At 43.1% G+C, this 12324-nt stretch overlaps 1 protein-coding gene across 1 annotated transcript in view; it reads left to right on the top strand.

Annotated features, from left to right (window-relative positions):
• LOC124594881 (cytochrome P450 9e2-like) overlaps positions 1 to 9956 on the top strand; it is a 95768-nt gene extending 85812 nt beyond the window's left edge. Inside the window, exon 8 of the mRNA XM_047133353.1 lies at positions 9208 to 9956. Within this exon, the coding sequence (XP_046989309.1) occupies positions 9208 to 9374 (167 nt within the window). The 3' untranslated portion in view covers positions 9375 to 9956. The remainder of the gene's footprint in view (positions 1 to 9207) is intronic.
• Positions 9957 to 12324: the final 2368 nt, after the last annotated feature.

Genomic DNA, 12324 nt, shown 5'->3' with positions numbered 1-12324 from the left:
CAGGTACAGCTGCCCATGCAGCTTCAACTCGATAGCACAGTTCATCAAGAATAGTGACTGGCGCATTGTGACGAGCCAGTTGCTCGGCCACCACTGATCAGACGTTTTCAATTGGTGAGAGATCTGGAGAATGTGCTGGCCAGGTCAGCAGTCGAACATTTTCTGTATCCAGAAAGGCCCGCACAGGACCTGCAACATGCGGTCGTGAATTATCCTGCTGAAATCTAGAGTTTCGCAGGGATAGAATGAAGGGTAGAGCCACGGGTCGTAACACATCTGAAATGTAGCGCCCACTGTTCAAAATGCCGTCATTGCGAACAAGAGCTGACCTAGACGTGTAATCAATGGCACCCCATACCATCACCCCGGGTGATACGCCAGTGTGGCGATGACGAATACACGCTTCCAATGTCTGTTCACTTCGATGTCGTCAAACACGGATGCGACCATCACGATGCTGTAAGCAGAACCTGGACTCATCCGAAAAAATAACGTTTTCCCATTCGTGCTCCCAGGTTCGTCGTTGAGTACACCATCGTAGGCGATCCTGTCTGTGATGCAGCGTCAAGGGTGACCGCAGCAATGGTCTCCGAGCTGATAGTCCATGCACCTGCAAACGCCGTCGAACTGTTCGTGCAGGTAGTTGTTGTTGTTGTTGTTGTTGTGGTCTTCAGTCCCGAGACTGGTTTGATTCAGCTCTCCATGCTACTCTATCCTGTGCAATCTTCTTCATCTCCCAGTGCCTGCTGCAACCTACATCCCTCTGAATCTGCTTGGTGTATTCATCTCTTGGTCTCCCTCTACGATTTTTACCCTCCACGCTGCCCTCAAATACTAAATTGGTGATCCCTTTATGCCTCAGAACATGTCCTACCAACCGATCCCTTCTTCTAGTCAATTTGTGCCACAAACTTCTCTTCTCCCCAATCCTATTCAACACCTCCTCATTAGTTATGTGATCTACCCATCTAATCTTCAGCATTCTTCTGTAGCACCACATTCCGAAAGCTTCTATTCTCTTCTTGTCTTAACTATTTAGCGTCCATGTTTCACTTCCATACATGGCTACACTCCACACAAATACTTTCAGAAACGACTTCCTAGCACTTAAACCAATACTCGATGTTAACAAATTTCTCTTCTTCAGAAACGCTTTCCTTCCCATTGCCAATCTACATTTTATATCCTCTCTACTTCGACCATCATCAGTTATTTTGCTCCCCAAATAGCAAAATTCCTTTACTACTTTAAGTGTATTATTTCCTAATCTAATTCCCTCAGCATCACCCGACTTAATTCGACTACATTCCATGATCCTCGTTTTGCTTTTGTTGATGTTCATCTTATATCCTCCTTTCAAGACACTGTCCATTCTGTTCAACTGCTCTTCCAAGTCCTTTGCTGTCTCTGACAGAATTACAATGTCATCGGCGAACCTCAAAGTTTTTATTTCTTCTCCATGGATTTTAATACCTACTCCGAATTTTACTTTTGTTTCCTTTATTGCTTGCTCAATATACAGATTGAATAACATCGGGGAGAGGCTACAACCCTGCCTCACTCCCTTCCCAACCACTGTTTCCCTTTCAAGCTCCTCTACTCTTATAACTGCCATTTGGTTTCTATACAAATTGTAAATAGCCTTTCGCTCCCTATATTTTACCCCTGCCACCTTCAGAATTTGAAAGAGTATTCTAGTCAACATTGTCAAAAGCTTTCTCTAAGTCTACAAATGCTAGAAACGCAGGTTTGCCTTTCCTTAATCTAGCTTCTAAGATAAGCCGTAGGGTCAGTATTGCCTCACGTATTCCAATATTTCTTTTTGTGTTGCAAACGTCCCTGTCTGTTGACTCAGGGATCGAGACGTGGCTGCACGATTCGTTACAGCCATGGGGATAAGATGCCTGTCATCTCGACTGCTAGTGATACGAGGCCGTTGGGATCCAGCACGGCGTTCCGTATTACCCTCCTGAACCCACCGTTTCCATATTGTGCTAACAGTCACTGGATCTCGACCAACGCGAGCAGCAATGTCGCGATACGGTAAACCGCAATCGCGATAGACTACAATATGACCTTTATCAATGTCGGAAACGTGATGGTACGCATTTCTCCTCCTTACACGAGGCATCACAACAACGTTTCAACGGGCAACGCCGGTCAACTGCTGTTTGTGTATGAGAAATCGGTTGGAAACTTTCCTCATGTCAGCACGTTGTAGGTGTCGCCAACGGCGCCAACCTTGTGTGAATGCTCTGAAAAACTAATCATTTGCATATCACAGCATCTTCTTCCTGCCGGTTAATTTTCGCGTCTGTAGCACGTCATCTGCGTGGTGTAGCAGTTGTAATGGCCAGTAGTGTACAAATGAAAATTACTGTTCAACCACGATTCCACTTATAGAACCTTTCCAATAAGGTCATACGCCCTAGTAAATAAGCATCGCTAAACGTATAAGATGTAAAAGAGAACTACTCAAATGGAGCCGTAAATTCTTCCAGGAAGGAGTATAAAAAAGAACTCTCTAAGGTCTTACCATTCGCTTGGTGTCATAACACACAAAACTTAAAGGGCTGGACAGTAGTAATACCAGGGAGCACACCAGCTCCTAAAACACAGTGAAAACAAATATTAAAATACAGAAACAATTTGTTCTCTCAGATAAAACAATTTCAAAACAAACGCGAAATTTTAAAAACTACATAATTCATAGGTCCCTGACATAATTATGCGTGGTAGCTGGGCACATTAAAAATCGCCATAACAACATTAACAATTTTAGAGAGAACGCTGCCCAACATACTAACACAAGTCACCTCAAAGACACACAGAGTAGGCAGAATCTGTTCAGTTTGTCCTAGAATCACACAGTGTCAAATAACAAAGGCATGCGTGACCACTCAATGAGTATAAACACGAACACCTGCGCCAACAGCTTGCAGAGCTGTAAATCGGTGCCCAGAGCCCAACAACCAGACACGCACGACATGGGAGAAACAAATCTTTTGCCTTCGACCCAGTCCTGGCAAAAAAGAGTGAGCGACGATCAGGAAAAGACGTCTTGCCGATCCGCACCGCGTGTCCCAGCTCCACACTGCGCGAAGTCTACACGTAGACTGCCTACACTGCGCTGTCGCAAGGACTTTCTCAACGCCCCTCTAGCGGCCGCTTTCGGAGCCTATCTGGGGCAGAGATAACCGCACAATAGTAATACGCGCCACTTGGTGAGAGGCTAGCTAGAAGTTATCGATAACCGCCACGGTTCATTCATCTGTCAGTGTAAATATAGCGTGTTCACTTGTCAGTACTGTTCGGTATTGAGCATGTTTTCTTGTACTAAGTTTATGTACTATTATGTTTATTGTACGTTATATTCTCGAAAGTTTTTGAAAATAGTGGTAGTAATGAGATGAGTCGGTAATTCTGTACTATTTGTCTCGTTTTCTGTGAAATACATTGAAAACAGCATTTTTAAACGTCTCTAGGAAATATGGTTGTGGAAAGATTGATTACGCAAGTAACTGCTGAAGCACAGCTTAACTCCATTTCATTGTTTTGCTACTGATGTCTTTATTTCCGATTGAACATTTATTTTTAAGGCAGCTGATAACACTGAAATCTTCTTTTAGAGAAGCTGAATTTTTTCAAGTTTGTTTTGGAAGGTCTTTCTTAGGAACTATGGGCTGTCTCCTAAAGAAGGGTTCAAAACTAAATTATCTGCTAGTGACAGAAAAAAGTTATTGAATGTTTCTATAACCCTAGGGTTATTTATGATCGATTCGTTACGTACCTTTAAAGAAATGTATTCATTTTGTTGATTTGTGTCTCCTGTCTCATCTTTTACTTTGTTGTGGCAGTAGTAGTTTATTTTTGTCTTGAAAGTGCGAGGAGCACATACATTTTGATCATTTGATGACTTTGCTTAGAATTTTAAAGTACGCTTTGTAACGAGATTTTATCTTGATGTCATATGTGTTCCTTGATCCCAAGTAGAGTCTTCTTTCCTTTAGGCATAATATTCACACCCCTTTTGTAATCGAGGCTTTAGTCGCGTTTAATCGTGTTTCACCAGTTAATTTCTAAGGAAAACAGTTTTCATAGTGCCCTATAACTATGCTACAGAACACACTACATTTTTCATTCCCATCAGGTGTGTTGTGTACATGTTCCCCTGAAATTTCGCAGATCCTTTCTGAATTGCTCAAATCCTTTCTATTTTGTTACGTTATCGAGTGACGGCTTCTTAATATATAATTTTTTGTAGAGTGGTCACAAACAGAAACGGTGGACTTCGTGTTGCTTACCCCCGTGTATGACCAGTTCTCAGGGTACGCACCAGCTGGAGTATGAGGTGTGGGTCAGGAAGGGCAGAGGTGACTCGGCTCAGCACTGACCGTTCCTCTCTGCAGATAATGCCTTCTTACTTGCAAACAACTGTAGTGAGCGTGCAGTATGAACAGGACCGTCACTGCAGTTCCAAAGGGGAGGCTGGATCGTGCGATCTACCAATTTCGACGACCTTTGGCTTACTGGCAATGGTCGGGGACTCCTCGAAAGGACCGCCTATGGAAGGTTTACGTCACTACGATGTTCGTTCCCGAACTGACCGATATCAAATGCTACGATGAAGAATGCATTTCAGACAAGATGGTATCAAAATGGTTCAAATGGCTCTGAGCACTATGGGACTTAACTACTCAGGTCATCAGTCCCCTAGAACTTAGAACTACTTAAACCTAACTAACCTAAGGACATTACACACATCCATGCCCGAGGCAGGATTCGAACCTGCGACCGTAGCGGTCGTGCGGTTCCAAACTGAAGCACTTAGAACCGCACGGTCACACCGGCCGGCTCAAGATAATATCGTTCGATAGCTCGAAACTAAGGAAGTTTTATCTGTATTGGTCATGAACGTGGTGAAATTAATATCCAAGAGAAACGCCTTTATAAAACGATAACAGAGCATGCCCCCGTAGCGTACTCGGCTGGAAGCAAGCGTACGCAATGTGCATTTGCAAAGGATTTCTCTGCTTCTCCTAATTACACGATACTTATCTTACCACGATGAGGTGAAAATAAGTGAGCCTTCAAGAAACAGAAAGACTAGTTGTTTGGTTGATTTCGGGGAGGGGACCAAACAGCCAAGTTTTCGGTCCCATCGGATTAGGGAAGGATGGGGAAAGAAGTCTGCCGTTCAGTTTCAAAAGTACCATCCTGGCACCTCCCTGCAGCGATTTAGAGAAATCAGGGAAAACCTAATCTGGATGAAGCGACGCATGTTTGAACCGTCGTCCTACCGAATGAGAGTCCAGTGTGCTAACCACGGCACCACCTCGTTCGGTCAACAGAAAGGGAGAGAAAAAGATTCCAGCACTAAGTGCGTAATACTGTGGGACATTTTTTCATTTTCACATTCTCTGAAAGAGAACATTGTACGTCGTGAGAAAAAATAAGTACAAAAAATAAAGCCTGCCCCGTCGATTAAACACTTGTCATCGCAGATGGTAGGCACATAAACTGATCATATTTTTTTTCCTCTTTCACGATAAATTTATTTTATTTGTGAGAACAGTATATACGAGGCGAGTTTTTTAAGTAAGTACCGTTTTAAAATAAAAAAAGACGTGCTAAGATCATCATCATCATCATTTAAGACTGATTATGCCTTTCAGCGTTCAGTCTGGAGCATAGCCCCCCTTATACAGTTCCTCCATGATCCCCTATTCAGTGCTAACATTGGTACCTCTTCTGATGTTAAACCTATTACTTCAAAATCATTCTTAACCGAATCCAGGTACCTTCTCCTCGGTCTGCCCCGACTCCTCCTACCCTCTACTCCTGAATCCATGAGTCTCTTGGGTAACCTTGCTTCTCCCATGCGTGTAACATGACCCCACCATCAAAGCCTGTTAGCCCTGACTGCTACATCTATAGAGTTCATTCCCAGTTTTTCTTTGATTTCCTCATTGTGGACACCCTCCTGCCATTGTTCCCATCTACTAGTACCTGCAGCCATCCTAGATACTTTCGTATCCGTAACCTCAACCTTGTTGATAAGGTAACCTGAATCCACCCAGCTTTCGCTCCCATACAACAATGTTGGTCGAAAGATTGAACGGTGCACAGATAACTTAGTCTTGGTACTGACTTCCTTCTTGCAGAAGAGAGTAGATCGTAGCTGAGCGCTCACTGCATTAGCTTTGCTACACCTCGCTTCCAGTTCTTTCACTATGTTGCCATCCTGTGAGAATATGCATCCTAAGCACTTGAAACCGTCCACCTGTTCTAACTTTGTTCTTCCTATTTGGCACTCAATCTGTTTATATTTCTTTCCCACTGACATTACTTTCGTTTTGGAGATGCTAATCTTCATACCATAGTCCTTACATTTCTGATCTAGCTCTGAAATATTACTTTGCAAACTTTCATTCGAATCTGCCATCACAACTAAGTCATCCGCATATGCAAGACTGCTTATTTTGTGTTCACATATCTTAATCTCACCCAGCCAGTCTATTGTTTTCAACATATGATCCATAAATAATATGAACAACAGTGGAGACAGATTGCAGCCTTGTCTTACCCCTGAAACTACTCTGAACCATGAACTCAATTTACCGTCAACTCTAACTGCTGCCTGACTATCCATGTAAAGACCTTTAATTGCTTGCAAAAGTTTCCCTCCTATTCCATAATCTTGTAGAACAGACAATAACTTCCTCCTAGGAACCCGGTCATATGCCTTTTCTAGATCTATAAAGCATATATACAATTCCCTGTTCCACTCATAACACTTCTCCATTATTTGGCGTAACCTAAAGATCTGGTCTTGACAACCTCTAAGGGGCCTAAACCCACACTGATTTTCATCCAATTGGTCCTCAACTAATACTCGCACTTTCGTTTCAACAATACCTGAGAAGATTTTACCCACAACGCTGATTAAAGAGATACCTCTGTAGTTGTTACAATCTTTTCTGTTTCCGTGTTTAAAGATTGGTGTGATTACTGCTTTTGTCCAGTCTGATGGAACCTGTCCCAACTCCCAGGCCATTTCAATTATCCTGTGTAGCCATTTAAGACCTGACATTCCACTGTATTTGATGAGTTCCGACTTAATTTCATCCACCCCAGCCGGAAGATATCACAATAATTTTATTTTTACATGAAGGCCTGTACCTTAATCTACTTTTCTACATTATGTCCGTCAATATTGAGGCACTTGTCATAACGTTGTACCTGTTTCTGAATATCCTCCTCATAGAAGTCTGCCGCCTGACTTGTTAACCACTGCATCACCACTGTTTTGACTTCGTCATCGCCTTGAAGGCGCAGACCGCCCAGGTGTTTCTTCAAGTGCAGGTACAGATGGCAGTCACTGGGCGCAAGATCGGGGCTGTACGGAGGATGATCTAGAGTTTCCCATCGAAAAGATGTGATGAGATCTTCGGTCTGATTCGCCACATGCGGACGGGTATTGTCTTGCAGCAAAACGATGCCCTTGCTTAAGTTGCTTTGATTCTGGTGTGACGTAGGCCACCAATGTTTCATCGCCCGAAGCAATTTGGCTTAAGAAATCATCACCGTGGTTGTGGTACCGCTCACGAAAATTCAGTGAACTGTCTAAACGTTTGGTTTTGAGCACATCCGTCAACATTTTCGATACCCAACGTGCGCACAATTTTCCGTAATTCAAGTGGTCGGTCACAGTGCCATACAAAACACTACGAGAAACATTAGGAAAGTCATCCCGCAAGGAGGAAATCGTAAAGGGTCTGTTTTCTCTCACCTTATTGTCCACTTTCTGCACCAAACATTCATTAACGACCGAAGGACGCCCACTCCGTTGTTCATCATGCACATTTGTGCAGCCATCTTTAAATGCTCTCACCCACCTTCTTACCATTCCATCACTCTTAATGTTTTCTCCGCAAACTGCAAAGCTCTCACGATGAATATCGATCGCTTTTAGGCCTTTAGCACTAAGGAATCTTATAACAGCCAGTACTTCACAGTCGGCGGGACTCACGATTATCGGAGGCATCTTAAACACTCAATACACAACGTAAACAAGAAAGAATGAGACTGTAATGGCGTCAGTGCGTAGATTAAGGTACAGGCTTTCATGTAAAAATAAAATTATTGAGATATCTTAGCACGTCTTTTTTAATTTCAAAACGGTACTTACTTAAAAAAACACGCCTCATAACTTTTGCGACAGCCTCCATTCCTTTGGAAAAAGAGGAAATATGTTGCCAGAAGTGCGACTCGAAACCCTTGACTCTGATCTGAATGCAGGCCTTTTATTACTTTTCATTTTTTTTAATTTCACGTAGCCACTGCTCGTGTTAGTAGGGGTTTTCTTCCTCGAGCATCTCTGCAACAGATCTAATCACTAATTCCACGATTTGTCACGAATAACTTGGTTGCAAGGCTGAAACGTATAAATAAAATTTCCATATTTTCGTGTGTTCTAACGGTTCCACCTGGTTAAGATCGGATTCTGCGTCATGGTCTCTGAGTTCTATTGTTTCATAAGCGGGAGCGTAGTGACCTAGACGGTTTCACAGTTACTTTATTCGAGTGACATCTGACTAGCATTTAAAAGCTCATCGAAGTCGGTGAATCACAGGCTGAGGTCCCTCCTCGACTGCTTGGAGGAGTCCCGAATACACTGCATTTTCCCACTCCACGAGCCAACGACAATGTCCAGGTGGTTTCTGACAACCACAGTGCAACACAATGGCAACAGTCCAGCAGACGGGGCCGCGCGGAGTAGCCGCGTTGTTTGAGGCGCCATGTCACGGACTGCGGGGCCCCTCCCGCTGGAGGTTCGAGTCCTCCGTCGGGCATGGGTGTTTGTGTTGTCCTTAGTGTAAGTTAGTTTTAGTAGTGTGCAAGTCTAGGGACCGATGACCTAAGCAGTTTGGTCCATTAGGAATTTAAACACATTTGAACATTTTTTTCCCAGCAGACGTCGTCGATCTGTCGACATTGCCCCAGCACCGCTGGACTCGAGTAGCGAACCAGGACTGTGAAAGACGTTGTACTATCTTTCGCGGCCTTGCTGTTGTCACATTGCGTTACTTCCTTCATGGTGTTACTGTTTCACCTTTTCCATCGAAACTGGTTTCCTACCACTGCCCTCTTTTTGCTCACCTATAGAGTCTCCGTGTAGTTCACTGCTGACTTACGCCTTTGCAGCCCAGAGGTTCGCGCTGATGGAGTCCAAGGTGGTGCTCGTCCACCTGCTGTCCAGGTTCAGCCTCCAGGTGGTCGACAAGACGCCGGTGCCGCTCAGACTCCAGCCGGACAGCGCCACGCTCACCGTCAGAGGCGGCGCCTGGCTCGGGATTCGAAGCAGGGTCTGAGGGTCTGAGCCAGCGCACCAGCCGCTCCTCACCACACGACGTTACACGCACTTGTAAAACGCACTGTGCCTGTGAAATCATACATGTCAGAGCAAAACGGTTACTACGTCACAAAGAGCTATGCTACTGTTTTAAGTGCAAGTGTGTCATTTTAACTGTGCTTTTGTCTGTAGCCTCCATAATGTTATTCTGTTACTTTTGTTCACTTGCTCTGTTTATCTTGTATACCATACTACCAATTTAAGTAGATTATATGTATGACGTGATTCAAGATCTCAGCTAGACTTTATAGAATTTAACGAGGCTATTTAGTGTTTTTCTTAACGGATAGAATTTGATGTACGAGTGATTAAGCATGCTTCTAGTGTAATGAGTGACACTTTGACGTCCCTCCAGAAAGTGAACCTATACGCTTTTTTTTATATTACTTCAGGGCGTAAACAACCGTATGTAATAACAGAGGAGTGGCCGAGCGGTTCTCGGCGCTACAGTCTGGAACCGAGCGACCGCTACGGTCGCAGGTTCGAATCCTGCCTCGGGCATGGGTGTGTGTGATGTCCTTAGGTTAGTTAGGTTTAAGTAGTTCTAAGTTCTAGGGGACTGATGACCTCAGCAGTTAAGTCCCATAGTGCTCAGAGCCATTCGAATCTATTTTTTTTTTTTTTTTTTTTTGTTGCAATAACGGAATTATGTTTCCAAAGAAAAAGTACTATGGGACTTATCATCTGAGCTCATCAGTTCCCTAGAACTTAGAACTACTTAAACCTAACTAATCTAAGCACATCACACACATTACATGCCCGAGGCAGGATTCGAACCTGCGACCGTAGCTGTCGCGCGGTTCCGGACTGAAGCGCATAGAACCGCTCGGCCACCGCGGCCGGCTACACTAGTTTTGGGATAAATGTCAGTGGGATAAGAAGGAGCGACTATTATCACCAAGTCTCTGTATGTCCATGGGTGCAGGACTCGGCTGTGCAGCACAGAATGTCAAATGCAACACCTAATTCCCAAACTGTTATTTTATTTGGCTATCAGTTTCGAGGATTTACTACGCCAGCTTCTGCCCCCTTTATCGACGTGTGGGAAGATTACAGCATCGGTTCCTGTCAAAATAGGGCCACATTGATACCTGTAGATTCTGCTTGATACAGCGATCACTCTAACCATCATCCAACGTGATGATGGTTGACGTGAACACTGTGTCAAGCAGAAATCTACAGATACTAGTCTGGCCCCTATTTTGACCGGAACCGAGGTTGGAATCTTCCTACACGTCTATCAAGGGGTCAGAAGCTGGCGTCGTAAATCGTCGAAACTGATAGCCAAATGAAATAACAGTTTGGGAAATAGAGGGCTGAAAGGTGTTTGATCTGCCATTCTGTTATCACCAACCCCAGACATGAATAGTTATCTGTTGTCTGTCAGAGGAAGGATGCTAATATTCATCCGCCCACATGCATTGTCGTGCAGAATGTCGTAGTAACTATTGTTGAAGACGGTTAGTTGTCGATGAACATACAACGGAGACAATGCGACGATGGAAGTCAACGGTAATTATAGAATATTTCGAACGCGATTTGGTAAATTCGATATGACGTCGGTAGATATGTTAGTATCATACAACACAGCTTTGATAAACGATTACTGATTATTAGTTCTTGTCTTCAGCCTGTTATAATACACTACATGCACGATGCTTTGTTTGTGGATATGGTTTCTCCATAAAAACTTCAGTCATATTAAATTGTCGTAGGATTTTTGTAAATGGTATTCATCACTGAAGTCGTTTCACGCAATAAATATGATACACATCACACATGAGTTAACGTGCCTATATTTTTTTCTTTACAACTATATTACTTCTAGTACTATATTGTAATAAGTAGCAACAAGCCCCCTTCAGTTGTTATCGCATAAAATGCATTTCCAAAATTATTTTTCACATATAAACTTATAGATGCTTACGAGTAGTTGTTCAAGTTTGTTCAAGTGTTCAAGCTATATTATCTCATTAATAAATTATCGCTTGTTTGTATAGAAATATGTGTGTGTCTATTAATTTTCCATCTCCGTTATCACATGTTTTGTCTCTAATGGTTAATACTGCATACGAAAAACTTTTTACAAACGAAGATTACAAACACAGAAATCTAAAAGAAAATTCTTAAGCTACATTTGCGACCTTTTCTCCAAGATTTTAGAGCGGACGACGAAACGGAAAACTTAGTTCATCATCCACAATAATTTTAAACAAAGATCGCAGTTAGCAAAGAATGGAAAATCTCATCCGTCAAATTCTAGAAGTGTCCTTTTAGTTTGTGTCAAAACCTGTGCATATAGTAGCCACACAAATTATATTTTTCTGACAAAACAAGAGAACGAAGACTGATACGATTTATAAATGCACCAGAGTAAATAAACAGTATCAAGAAAAAATTTAAAGAAAAAATGAACACTTAAAGTCTCAGCCTTTGAAAATTACTAGACTGGTTGAGCTCGGAAATTCCTGCCTTCTCTGGGAGGAAGAAGGGCTTTCAGTGAACACCTTTGGACTGCAGTACTGGTGCTGTGTAGTTCGTAGCTCTCTGCGGTTACAGAGAGTGGTTCTGACCGTGGGAAGATTACGTGTTGCACGAAATACTTCTGTTTTTCTCACTGTGCCCCTTAATCTGTTTAGGGAGTTAGCTCCGCTTTTCATTAGCTGGTAGAGTTTCTCTAGGAAAAACCAACTGAGCCAGGTTGCTCAGCCTAGCTCGCCATATCTCGAGTCTAGATGAAGTACGCTGTCTACAGAAGTTGTACTGTTGAGGAAGTTTCTCCCGGACTTCAGAATCTGTGAGTGGTTAATAGCTGCTCATAGGCTTTCGTTTATTGTGTTCCATATATTTTTGTTCTGCATTTGCAAACAGTTCGCATCTCAAGTGGTGCGGTTGAAGTTCGGATACTT

This window comes from Schistocerca americana, chromosome 2, assembly GCF_021461395.2.
Source record: "Schistocerca americana isolate TAMUIC-IGC-003095 chromosome 2, iqSchAmer2.1, whole genome shotgun sequence".
Taxonomy (NCBI): Eukaryota; Metazoa; Arthropoda; class Insecta; order Orthoptera; family Acrididae; genus Schistocerca; species Schistocerca americana.
The sequence above is the reverse complement of the archived record's forward strand: the minus strand, read 5'-3'. Positions and strand labels throughout refer to the sequence as shown.